This window comes from Onychostruthus taczanowskii, unplaced genomic scaffold (assembly GCF_017590055.1).
Source record: "Onychostruthus taczanowskii isolate IOZ18803 unplaced genomic scaffold, ASM1759005v1 scaffold120, whole genome shotgun sequence".
Taxonomy (NCBI): Eukaryota; Metazoa; Chordata; class Aves; order Passeriformes; family Passeridae; genus Onychostruthus; species Onychostruthus taczanowskii.
This window is the reverse complement of record NW_024498352.1, coordinates 1072560-1086666: the sequence shown is the minus strand read 5'-3', so window position 1 is coordinate 1086666 and position 14107 is coordinate 1072560. Positions and strand designations below refer to the sequence as shown.

The window sequence follows — 14107 nt, the reverse complement described above, 5'->3', positions numbered from 1 at the left end:
AAGGACCTAAATTGAATACTGCAGAAAGACAACAGCAAAGCAAACCAATTTCATTTTACTGCACTCTACATAACAAAAAATATTGCTAACTATGCATTACTGATCTTTAAGCAATAGTAATCAATGCCTATGGACCTTTAAGCAAATGAAAAAACTAAGGTTTTTTTAACCACTGCTTAGTCCATTAGTTAATTTTCTCTAGTTAATTTTCTCAGCTCTTTTTTTACCCAAGAACCACTTTCAGTAGATGAACTTTCTGACAAAAAAAGAACAAGCTTAATGTTCATTCAGAAAACCACCACTCTTTTTACAGTGTTAAAGCTTCTTCCTACTATGAATTAAATTGTTCCATTCCCATTTACCTCCTGTCAACATTAAAGTTGCACATGACTAATCTGTCCTACCTGACCTAAAGAGGAGGCAGCAAAGGCTCCCAGATTCCTTGTACAGACGTGAAGCCACATGGCTCCACTTCCAGTGCTTGGGAAATTCCAGTGGGCTTCTGAGTTAAAACACCCAAGAACCTGCTCACGGAGCACAACACATCTTGACTTTTCCCTGCTTTTCTGGACTCCCGTGGCAGACAGGGGTTCTAGACTGATGCACCTCCACCACTGCCCAGAGTGCCCACAAATCCTGGTCAGTGCTCAAACAGGGAACAGACCTAGCAAAATTCTATGTATGCTAAGCCTACCAAATTGCAGTTCAGCCATTGGTCAAACACATTTTAAAACTTCATAAACTACTTTCCCAGAGTAAGCATTTGTAATCAACCTGTGTTAGTAACTAAAAATAAAACCAGCCAACACAAGTTCCTTTATCGTTACTGCAAAAATCACTAAACTTGGTTGGTTGTTTGCCTGATTCTGAAATTTTGATTATGTTTGCCTATTAAATTTAGAAGAATTAACTCATAAATAAAGCATATGCTATGACTAACCACATAAAACAAAAAAGAATGTTGCATACCAAAGAAAATAAGACTGGTAAACTAATACTGAAAATGCGTATTTTGATTTATAATAAACCTGTGTGTTTCATAAAAGTAAGGAGTTATCCTGAACATATGGTTTACTTGTTTGGTAACACTAAATCTCTATTTTTATTCAGAATAGATTACCTAAAAATTCTGATTTTTCCTTTAGGAAAGTGCTAGCTCTGTATGATAACCTTCTGTGACAATCTCTGATAATCAACAAATTTCATTAGTATTTTAGAAGTTAAAAAGTAAACAAGGGGGAAGAAGTTCTTCTCTCCTTGCACTACAGTAGGTGTAACCCAGCTGTGTGCATTGGCAAGTCTGTGGCGCTAACAAAATGTCAGATTTCATCTCTTTTTCCTGACTTGGGAACTGAACGACACGTTTGTATTCAGACTTCCAACTGAAAGCTATGAAAAACTAAAATCTTCATATCATAAGACAACACTCCACATATCTTCTCTCTGAAACACATTCTCTAGATCACTACTAGCTTTGTAAACAGATTTTAGGAATAGCAGTTCCTATTCACCAAGCAGCAGAGCAAATTTCTAGAGATACAGTGAAGCCACATCGTCATCTACAACTATGAGAACAGTTCTATTTCACACATCTCTGCAGGAATACTCTTTTTCCAGTGTTAAAAATGAAAAAAAAATAATAAAGCTATTTATATTTTAGGCAGCACAATACCCTTTAATGAATAAATATTGCAATTTTTTTTCAGTAATTGCAATAACAAACTTCAGTTATCTTTTTATCTTTGCTTTAATTAACTAAGAACACAAGAGCTTAAACAGGCACTTCAGATTTAACAATGATCTGAGTGTTACAGGAATTATTAAGCACTACAGCATTTATGAGACTAGAGTAAATAACTAATGCTGTTACTTGTTCTGATTTTTATGCCATTATATCCTTGAAAAACAGAGCCAGGTTGAAACACATTCTGTCATGACACAATGCTTACAATCCCTTTCTTGGATTTCCCTAAGGGAATATTACATAGTTTTACATCATGAGTTAGGGATTTTTTTCTCTCACTGTTTCTTATAGATCATGATCTTGCAGAAGTGTTTTGATTAATTTGATGCACAGGATTACAACTGACCCATTCACTGCTGATGAAAATCTGAGAGAAATGCCACTCAGGTCTCTGATACGAGCATTCAGCAGAAAGGTGTTAAATCCCAAATGAAATGATTATGTAAATTAGGTGTCTCACAGTTCATCTACAGATGTTCCACAAAGTGTAAGACATCAACATCAGAAATGAAAACTTTCTCCATAATTTTTCTGTGAAATAGATCATCATCATCATGATGCTTACATCTCATATTTCAGCCACAGCATTAAGCAGGGTATATACTGTGCTATTCTGAGAGAACAAAACAGGTGGAAACTAATTCCATCCCCTTTCATACAAATGGAGTATAAACAGCAATGGCCGAGTCAAACTGGAGAAGAAACAAGAAAAAGGAACGGTATGAACACAAATAAGAAACTCCAACAGCATAATGCTCCATAACCTTCCATATTTCAGAGAGAGCAGTTCAGGCAATTAATATTTTAATACACAGAATTTTACCTCTTAATACTTAAAATATTAATTTAATACCTTAACTTCCCTGCTGGCCCAGCAAGTATATGTAAATTTCAGACATGACATAAGCTTCACAGACTGCTTCTTACTATGATTCATTCTCACTGTATGAATTAGGCTCCTTATAATGCATATCATTATGGTGAAAAATAATTTTTAACTTCTATTAATAGCACCAAACTATAGACATCAAATAATATAGCACTTATTTGTTACCTAAATTAGTATTCTTGAATTAGACAAGCAGTAATGACCAACTCATCAGAAAAAGTATATTTTTTTGAAATCACAGGGTTCACTTCTGTGATAGCAAACACCATACACCTTTAAACATTTGCATTTCTACTGAGCAAAGGTACAATAGTGAGACAAAAAAGTCTTCCTTACCTATGTATACAATTTTTAGATTCAAGATATGCCATACCAGAGGCAGCATCTAACGAAAATTTCACCAACTGTTTGGTTTTCAGCTCATCCTTCTTTTTTCTTAGGAATGACAGGAAATCACCTCCTAGAAAATCAGACAGATGGACAGTGAGACAGACTGATAGGATATTCACATTTATCTCTCATTAGGGGTGCAAGACCAAACAAAATGCAGGTTATTAGCTGTTCTCCTCATCCCAAGTTTGAGGCTAGTCCAAGAACAAGGAAGAAACTCATCTTTCAAAAATACATTTTCTCTTAAATACTAGGTGCTTGAAAGTGAAAATTGCACAGCACGCTTTTGAATTGTATTAAATGTACACTAGTCTTCACCACTGTATATTTAATACAGACTCACAAATTGCTGACAAAAAATCTTGATAATCTGTGATACATATTCTTCTCTAACCACAGAATTAGTAATTGTGAATAAAGAGATTAGGTCCTATTAGCTACATGAAAGTAATTACTTTTTAACTGATCATTTGTAGTGATGTTTCTCTAATTCTACACTGATGTGTTGGAGGAGTAACAAAGCATTTTCTTCTTGGCCAGTGTTAACTGGACTTTTGACCAGGGCAAGTGGAAGGTGAACAGTTATTACTCTGCCTTCAGAGGAGCAAAGCCACTATCATCTTGTCTGAGAAGTGGGAAGGGTCATGGTGGAGGATTTCCAAAAAGAAAACTGTGTTAGCAAAAAAATTCTGAAAAACTGATTTAGGACCAAGGTAAGCTGAAAGAATATTATACAAACACTGTGAAGCCACGTTCTAACTGATATAAACATATTAAAAGACTTTTCCAAAATATATTTTATTATTTAAGTCAAAGACAAAAATATATTTCATATTTTAAGGCAAAGACAAAAAAATCACAGCAGACCTTTTAATACCACAGAATTATTTGATAGTGAATAGCCAGTCATTGCCCCAGTATTTGTTTCTGTTCATTTAGGACTGAACTATTAGGATTTGTTCTTACAATCTTTTACATAATTTTATATACTGCCTTTTCTTAGAAATTATGATATTATATTAAAAGTTTCATATGTGATTTCTTTTAAGAAGCTATCTATATTTATATTTCATAGTGTAAGAAATAAAGTAAGACAATATTAAAGAAAAGAGTCAGATGTTATGAAGTGCAACTGTAATGTCTTCAGGCATTATGTTGGAGCTACCCTTTACTCCCAGACTGGGTAACACACAGATGGGAGAGCAAGAAGTGACTGGATTGACTTGATTCTAAAGCTAATCTGAAACACCCTATAGTGACTTTCAAACTACAATGAAAAAGGACAGATGACTACCACAAACTGGACTGGGCAATAATACCTTTTATTTAATCTGAGAGGTTACTGACAGAGTCCAGTAACTGGTAAAAAGTAGGTATTAAGATAAACACCCCAATAAATAATGTGTCATTTCTTGTACATGCTAACAGAATTATTCTAGTTACAGCAGACAGCTAAAAAAAACTTTTAAGCAACTCACTCCTCCAAGACACACACAACAAGCTGACAAAAAATTTGTTATTTATGTGCTGAAACCTTGCTACTCTCTACGCAGGAATCATCTTTGAATGAGAAAGTATGACTACAAGCCTCTGTGAATATGAAGTTTTCCCTTCTTTACAAACTATGGCATTACTTGAATAAGAGCAGTAATCAAGGCAGCTTATAAAAATGCATTTAAGACCTTAAAAGACATTTAAGATCTTAAAAAACACTCTACTTTCAATAAACCAATGTCTCAATATTGAAGAATTGCTAGCAACTTCACGTAGGAAGAACTGAAAAGACAGATATTCTTGATATTCTGGGAAAATAAAATAGATAAAAGACCAAACAAACAAAAAGGACAAAACCCAAAAAAAGAAAAAAAAAAAAAACCACACAGGAACAAATTCCCTCAAAATCTTGCAAAAATTCTGCATTAAAAAAACTTGCTGTAACAACATCAGTGTAAACTATACTTCTCACAGTTCACACAGTTCATATAAGTTCTTCGTATAAATAAGTTAATGCACTCCACAATCAACAATGAAACTATCTGTTCTCAAGTAACAACGCATTAAAGAAAAGAAGGAAACTTAAACTTTAAACAAAAGAAAACCCAACCATATCCATTAAAAATTTTTAAAACAATATGTGTTATAAATTCGTTTCCAATATGCTCAGGCAATCACACTAATATCCCAATTTTCAACAACTTGTTTCTGAATGATATTAAAAGCTGATCAGTTCCTAACATCAGAATATGTCAAACTCACAAAGCACAAGCCCATTACTTGCCAGTGCAATTCACTACCATCAGAAAATGATTTTCAGAGTGTAGCATGCACTGTATGAAATTCTAGAGTTTCCAGGAAAAACAGCACCATACTTCAAGCTGTATACAGTGTACTAAATGCTTATCACCAAATTTTAATTACATTACTTTAATCTGTTGCAGAGTTTTCATGTTCTGTCCTGGCATAGAAATGGCAAAAACATCTTCTAAATATTCTGTTTAATATTAATTCAAAAGCAGTGTTAGTAGAAGACAAAATAAAAGAGCCAAGTAACACCCATCTCACTCTGTACAATATACGTAATGTTTAGGGTAAATCTGATTATCCTCATCATTGTGATACTAACATAGGCTTAAGTGACTGTCCTTTAAGTAACAGAGTTACCCCTCAGTGAATTCTGACTTTTAGTGTGGTCAATGTTCCAACTATTCATCTTCAAAGCAAAGCATCCACATTAATATCTCCAAGGCTGAATTAAAAGTATTTCTCTACAAACTCTTAAGTGCAGAGCAGGGGTTAGGTAACATCATAATGTACTTTTAAAAATAAGTTTTAATGTGAAAGCCCTAATTCACTATTTGCAGCATGTAGTGTCAGAGCATTATTTCCAAGTAATTGTTGTTGACAAAAATGAAATAAACAGACCAATGAGACTAGGAAGACTACACAACAGTAAGTAATGCTTTTTCTTTTATATGGAATTTCCATTGTATTCTGCACAGCTACCTGTTATTCCAGTTAATGGCCCACAACACCACTAGAAAACAGCGCTAAGAATTATAAAAAAAAATTAGACTATTATATATATATTATCACCTAGCAGAGAAGGCTTGCCTGTTTTTGGTTTACAGGAGGATAAATAACAGTACTGGAGTCCCTTCCTAGTACAGCATAATTATTTTACTAAGTAGAGGGCAAAATGTAGTTCATAAGCAGAAGCTCCATGTGAGCAGCCTGTTATAACTGGGTTTCTGAACACAGCCCTTCATGTATTTTGCTGTGAATGGGAACTATTTCTTATTACATGCTGGAATTCTGAGAGTGTGAAAGTACCACGCATCAGCATTTCCTAGTGTTGGCTGTGCTTTACAGCATAAACTTCTTGTTGTACAATAAGAGGCATATAGTAATAGAACAGTTCAATCCTCTGCACACAAAAAAAGCAAGTTGGTGCTTTGGAAGAGGAAAAAAACAAACACTGTGATCTATGAGAAGAAACCAAAAATGCAAAAAACAACAATGAAAAATGTCAAATAGGTTTACAAAGTATTAAGTTATGGCAATCTCTGATTTGACTGGCATTTATAATCAACTATGACCACATATTTCAGAGTTTTCCTGAGCTGGCGTCCATAGTGACACCTACCTACTTGCTCTAGGCACTCCTGGCATCATTGTGACAACCATTCTAACACTGAACACAAATAAAATATGTTTTGAAATGATGATGGAAAATCTCCCACTGAATTGGTATATAGACATACATTGTTTATATATTGTATCTCTATCTAGTATCCTAATAATATTGTAAATAATTATACAAATATTAATAAATGTTTTAATACAATATCAATTATTACAAATTATAAGAAGTTATATGCATTCTTATTCACATATAAATTTTAATAAAGTGGGGGAATTTCCTTTGTTAAACAGCCTTTTTAACTGTGTTTTTTTTAAAGAGGTTGCTTAATTCTTCTCATATTTCTACACGAATTCTTCATGCAGATGCATCTTGCTTGTGGCCACATGTCCTAAAGGTCACCTAACCCAAGGGAGCTTTAGAACTCAGTATTCCTAACTGCTTCACAGGCAATTGCAATATTACTGAAATTACCTTTATCTGCACATCTAAGTATTTGAGAATTTAAATCTGAGAATTCAAATGGTCAATATTCCAAGTAGACTTAAAGCAATTTAGAATTTCCTTTGTTGCCCATATCTTAATCTCATATACATGGGATCAAAATAACAAGCCCAAATGGAGTTACTTCTATGAATTGAAAATAGTAAAAATGCATCTCTAGGGAATTCTAGGAGATATATTTTTAAGTATGAACAAGCCATTTGACATACTATTTAGAATAAAAGGGTTTAAAAATGCTAAAACACATTTTCAATAAAGTACTATGCCTTCACACTTCAATTAATGCATCACTTGTGTACCATGCAGTACTTAAACTTTTTTTTGTTCTTTTATTTTATATATGTAGTAAAAGAAACAGTAAATAAACCCAAGGTTTATTTTTCTAACTGCATACAGAGTACTATTGTGAAATTCAGTTAAAACTTTGTTCTTCCTATAAAGCAAAGCAAATGGAAGTTTTTATGACCATGCCAAGTGCTGCCAATGTATTACTAACAATGGTAGTAATGAAGTATGAGTAGAAATATCTGTATGTGAAAACAAAATATGAAGAAAAAAAAAATTAAACCAATAGTGTGCACTGAGAGCCAAGGACAGGAGCAGCAACAGCAAAGAAGTAAAGAGAAGAGAAAATGTGGCTTGTACCAGAACTGTGCTGTGGTTGGCTTTTTAGCAGACAACCTATGATGAGATCAGAACAGAGATGACTCATGAGCACAAAATAACTGCACTGTGATAAAATGAAGACGAGAAGAAGGCTACAACACATTTATGCATGCTATATCACTTCCTTTCAACTGGATGACAGACCACAGACATATGATTATCAAAGAAAAGGAAATATTGACAATGCTCAGCAGTCCTGCTTTAGATTTCAGGTGGATCAAATAAGGTAGAACATAAACCCAATATCCCATGTGATGTAAGTGCCTGTCCAAAACAGAGTCTGTCATCACCTGTCAAGAAGAAACCAGAAATCATAGTGAGGCATCAAAAGCTAGCATCCCTTGTCTTCCAAGCTGCCAAAAGAACACTACCCAGACTACTTGGATTCTTTATGTTTTAGTATTGTGGCTGTAAGGATACCCACTGTGAGTGTAGAGACAAAACCTACTTCAGAAGCTACCTGAAAGGAAGACCTCCCCAGGAGATCTTCCATTCTTCAATAAATAATTCCTGTAAACTGATTATGCTCAATAATCCATAATCAAAGGTCTTGAAAAGTATTGAAGATTACAGAGACATGATAGCTGATGTGAAACAGAACATACCTGAAGAACAGAAGATTTTTTTAATCTAAAGAAAAACAATTAACATTTTTTAGACGTAGACACATTAAATAGCTACTATAGCAAAAGCTGCTCTAGGCAAAGTTGAAAAAGAAAAGTGAATAACAACAAATAAAAAGAAAGAAGTCGAATGCAGAAGTTTTTACAACTACCAAAACACTTCACTAATTTTTAATGTTTGGTTGTTTTTATTCAGTTTAAAACCTGAATTTTCTAGTTTAATCTACTTGGTGATTTGATTTTGTAAAATATTGGTACAAAATATAGTAACAGCAAAGCCTAGAACATGTGAAAAGATAAAAATCCAAATATAGTGTGAAATGCTACTATAAATGAGACCAGGGCTTTGGTCCTGTTTTACTAAACAGGAGCTCTGAGACAAAAGGAATTTTTAATCACCACCACCTACAAAGGAATCTGACTTTTCCTAATAACCTGGAATCCATGAAGCAAAGAGGGAGGAAGAGACACAGGTGCACTACAGGGCTATGAGCAAGGCAAGGAAGAAGAAACAGGGCCTGTACGTATCTGTGCGTGTACTACACAAGGCCTGGTGAGGAGAGGGAAAAGTTGGACACATGGAGAGAAGGAATCTGTGGGAGGTGTCTGGCTCTCTGAGTGAAATGCCCAACAACAGCAGATGGCACAGGCAGAAGCACAGCCAGTTGCAGAGACACAGGGACAAATCACAAGGGAAGCTGAAAACTTAAGAGGACAAAAGAAAGAAAAGAAAAGAGAAAACCTAGAGAAGCAGACAGGAGTCTGTGTGAAGAGAAACTGTAGACAGAAGGTGGCTTCACTAACAGTAATAATGAGAAGATAACTTATTTGACTAGAGAAAAAAAGAGAACAGAATAGAAAACAAAGCCAGACAATCACTATCACTGCACCTTATCTCTAATTGGAATTGGATGGACCCTTTTTTTTTTTTGTTGTTGTTTTTGTATTAATCTGACAGTGTGCAGTTAAAACTCAGGATGTGACTGCAAGATAGGACTCAGATCCAAAATCTGCTCACAAAAGACAGCTACAGAGGATGTACAACCAATACAACCAACAAGTGTGATCATGCAAAACTTTTATTAAAGTTTAAGGGGCTCTCTAAAGAGAAGCAATTAGGAAAAAAACATGAATGATCTCTATAGAGATCTCTGCTTCCAAAAGTAGGAAAGAAAAAAAAAAACACCAAAGCAGAAGACACAGCAGCTGAATCACACAATGTGATAGTAAAAGTTCAGCTATTTCCTAGCATCAATCAGCACTCCAGGCCTGTGCATGAAATCAGTGACACTTCAGAGACAGGAGGTCTAATCTAAGGCTCAAGTAAGCCATGACATACATGTACTTCAGCTGCTTTTAGCATCTGCTCTCCTTTATCCAAGAAGATAATTAATTTAGCAAAAAGCTCAAGATAATAGGGATATTGCATTTCATATTAATAAATAAATTATACACATCTCAGTCTCAGAACTAAGCTTTTAGTTATAAATGGGTTTACTGGCTCCAGTGCAAGTAACAAGAGAAACACATGAAGTCACCTGTGATATGGTGCTATACTCAGAATTATCACTACATGCAGAAAATAAGAGCAGTTCCACAAAAGTAATTTAAGATTTAGTAAATTGTATAAGCTCCCCAGCACTACCTATAATGGACCTGTAGGAACTTGTACACTTTATGCCCTGGAGCCCTCTTTTCCAACAAAAGCCAAAAAGAGAGTCTGGTAGGTCAGGAAGACACCACACTTTATTTGCATATGTTTCTGACATAACACACCCCGTGGAAGTTAAAAAGTGCCCTAACATACAGAAAATAGCAAGGAAAGTCACATTTCAGAAGAAAGCGAGTGAATAAACTAAGCCAGGCCAAAGCCAATCACAGGTAGGACAGCACAAACAGGGTTCAAAGGCAACCCCACACTTGGGTTAAGTCTCCCTTGGGCTGGAAAAGACTTCCAAGATCATCAAGTTCAACCTTCAACCAAACACCACCGTGCCCACTAAGCCATATCTTAAAGTGCCAGGTTTAGTCATTTTATGAGCACTTCCAGGAGCGGTGACTCTGAGTACAGGCACAACAGAAGTGGCTGTGCTCTTTCCAGGTGTGCCTGGGAGTCAGGGCACTCCACATCCAGCAGTGCCACACCTGAGCTAATAAAACCTGTCACCTCTGATTTGTTTCTGCATCAGTGGCACAGGCAATTTGCATCACAAATTATTCAGAACAGACCTCTACAGGCTACCTTGTCCAGCTGCAAAGACAGAACTTATGACCTTGCTGAACTCCCCCTTGGAAGCTGGCTGCACATGTCTGGATATAAGCTGAGTATAGCTGAAACCTAATTCTGACAATCTTCCCACTAGATTACTGGATATTTCCATAGCTGTTTACATGTACAGGCATAGCTCTACCTCTTTCCAGCTGCCAGCATTCAGAACATACTAACAGGAGTCAGCTAAACCAACAAACACAAGTTCACTGTCAAGTTAAAAAGGTAGTTGCTTTTTTAAAAAGCATGTATCTATTATCAGAAAGGAATTCTACAGTGGTATCAGGAAGGCACACTGGTACCCCAGTGAAATGCAATGCATTAGTAGGAGAATGAAAAATGTCCATTGGGGACTAGGGGTGAGAATCAGATCAGAGCAGATCACTACTAGAAAAGGCTAAATATGGTCTACAGCCACAGAATGGATCAGGAGCCAAGAGACAACTGCTGGGAAACTGTTTAGAACTGTCTGAAGCAAGGTCCTGGGACAGGAATATAATCTAGTTTTCATAATAGCATAATATATAATATCCTCATCATGGATCATATTAGCATAACGCATATGCTAGAGGAAGCTATACTAAGACTCAACAGATAAGACAGACACTTCAATTGCCTATATATGAATGCCTGACATAGCAAAAATAAAATTATTCCAAAATACTTTTGGGGTTTTAATTTTAACTATGTTGTTTATAAAAATGTTTAAATATATAGAAACCCAAAACAGAGAAAGCAGGCTACCAACTTGAGATTAAACTTTTCAGCTTCGAAAAGGAGCAGGCCACAAAACATGTGACTTCAAGCTTCCATCTACTACCTTGAATCAAGCACTGGAGCACACAAAGATGTTTGCATCTACTTCTAATTAGACAAATTTTTCAGAGAGAGCTGGTGCAAGCACGATGATGGTACTTATCTTGCAGACTCTCTGCTGGAGGGACAAAGGCACCATGGAATAGCTATAAGATAAGATGGTGAAATAGTTGCATGAAGTAGTAACTGCACCACAGGATTTCACATCTATCCTCAAAATGCCCCATTCTAGAACACATATTTCAGGGACACACCAAGTTCTTACCTCTAAATTAAATTCTCCTTTCAGGACTAACTAAGATTCAAGTAAATTGAAATTAACATAAAAGAGAGGAAAGAATGTTGTAGCTTAGTATTGCTTTTTGCATCTTAGAGATTACATTTGATCTTGATTTGTTCTTCCCCTAAAGGAAGAGGAAAAAACATTCAAATTTTTAATGGGACTCCTGCAGTTCCTCTTTGATTACACGGGAGATTGGGTGATAAATTATAAGCAAATGAAAATGCAGTTACATGATCCTGAGTACTGCAATTAATTAAAACACATTTTGTCACCCATGATCACCAAAAGAGAAGTTGGGGCCAGAAAGATAACAGAAAGGGTAAAAGAGAAGTTTAGTTTAGATTCTTTTTTTCCCTGGTTTTTTTTTTTTTTTTTTTTCATGAACAGATGTTGAATTCACTCTGAAAAGAACAGGAAGCAGCCCCTTCTGCAGCCCCTTCAGCATTTTCCTGATAAATCTTCTCCATGCCCCAACAAAATTCAGCATCCATTTGTCTCAGTTGTCAGTCTGGACTCTGGCAGTATTCCAGGCAGTCTTTCTGATCATCATATAAATTTGCTAAAAATGAGCTGTTATGAAAACTCCTTATGCCCTGTGTGACATAAAGAGACAATGGCAAATAGTTCTTTCACTGTTCTGAATATCAAAGCAGCTCCTCATAATTATTTCTCTTTCTTCAGTTCTAAGGTCAACAATGCAAGATAAAGTACAGAAATTCCACTGGGACAACAGACACAGAGCAAAGAAAAATTAATAAATTAACACAGAAAATATGAGTATAATGCTCAGTTTTTCAGATTGACTTGGCATTACAGGAAAGTAATATTATTTCTTACACAGCACTATAAACTCTTACACAAAGTTCTGCTATTTTTCATGTGGGAAACAATCCCTAACAAACAATCATCTGCATTAGAAAATTCCAGTGGTTGCAAATATGCATCAATTCCCCCTGAAAGCTTTAAGACTCATATTGCACATTTACTACATTACTTTTCAGTCAGGTCAGTCAAGTCCATAGGACAATACAAACTCACGGCTCTACACTACCATCAAGCATTTGGCAAGTCTCAACATACGGGGTTTCTTTCCCCAAAATTCATTAGCAATTCTCATTTTAATTTCCTCTATCTTAGGATAAATTGCATACTTAAAGTGTACCACAACAGATTAATAAAATGTTACTGTATTCACTTATGAAACAGTGCAGTATTCCTATTTTTAGATCAGAAGACACCAGAAAAAAATTCCACCAAATGTGACCTTTGCAACAAACCTTATCAAACCCATCTTAGAGAGCATTTCACTACAAAGCAGTAAAAATTAAGAAGAATATTGCAAAGAAAATAACCTATCACAACCTATATGATGTTCAGAATTGTACAAGATACTAACATGCTGCAACAGACTGATTTATCTAAGCAGCAGTCTTTTAACAGTTCTAATATTTTCAAACTAGAAACAACTTGTCATAGAGAAAGAGTCTTAAGTCATAGAAGAAGCGGAAATTTCTATGGTAAATTCTCCATTAATAACAAAATGTTTTAACAGAAAGATAATAATTTCCAAGTAGAGTTGTTTTTGCATTTCTTAGTCTACTAAAAATTTCACAGAAGAAAACCAGGCCACTGTAAAATTTAGGGGGTTTTATTATTACATGATAGTTGAAAAGCCATCTACCAACTGCAGCATCGGGCCCTTATAAAGATCCACTCTGTCTATCCTTTTAGTTAGTATTTCAATGTCATTTAGGTAAAAAAGAATAAAATCAATTATTTGCAAGAGTGCCTTAAAGGTTATTGCAAATTTATCTATTATGCAACCACAAAAATTTACAAACCATCTGCTTGACTAGATTCCCTTTTCACAGATGCTAGCTAGTATAACTTAAGCCTGCAAATCAGATTTGTGTATACATCTCAAATTACAAACACATAAAACATTAATAAGAAAAATAGTAACAGTTTATTGATTCATTTTCCATGGCTATCTTGGTAATTTTGGGAAGGCGAGGGGAGGAAAGGCAGGACAACTTGTTTAGAATTTTTAAAAAAAATTATCTTCTAGTAACTCTGCAAATTCCTGAATGGTGGTTTTAGGTCACATTTCTTGCATACATAAAACTTTCCATATATACATGAAGGAAATTGCTGGTACATACAATTTAGCTTATGTTAGTATACGACAAAGAACATTTTACTTAATTTATTTGTTCAACAATTAAAAGAATAGCTTATAGAAAGCAATACTAAATCTGAATTCTACAATAAATAAACAGTGCA

At 35.1% G+C, this 14107-nt stretch overlaps 1 protein-coding gene across 3 annotated transcripts in view; it reads right to left on the bottom strand.

Moving 5' to 3' along the window:
* The window catches only part of FER (FER tyrosine kinase), a 152224-nt gene that overhangs the window by 34269 nt on the left and 103848 nt on the right, over positions 1-14107 (bottom strand). For all 3 annotated transcript variants that reach the window (XM_041395879.1, XM_041395880.1, XM_041395881.1), the window contains one exon: positions 2970-3093. In XM_041395879.1, coding sequence (XP_041251813.1) covers positions 2970-3093 — 124 coding nt within the window. The remainder of the gene's footprint in view (positions 1-2969; positions 3094-14107) is intronic.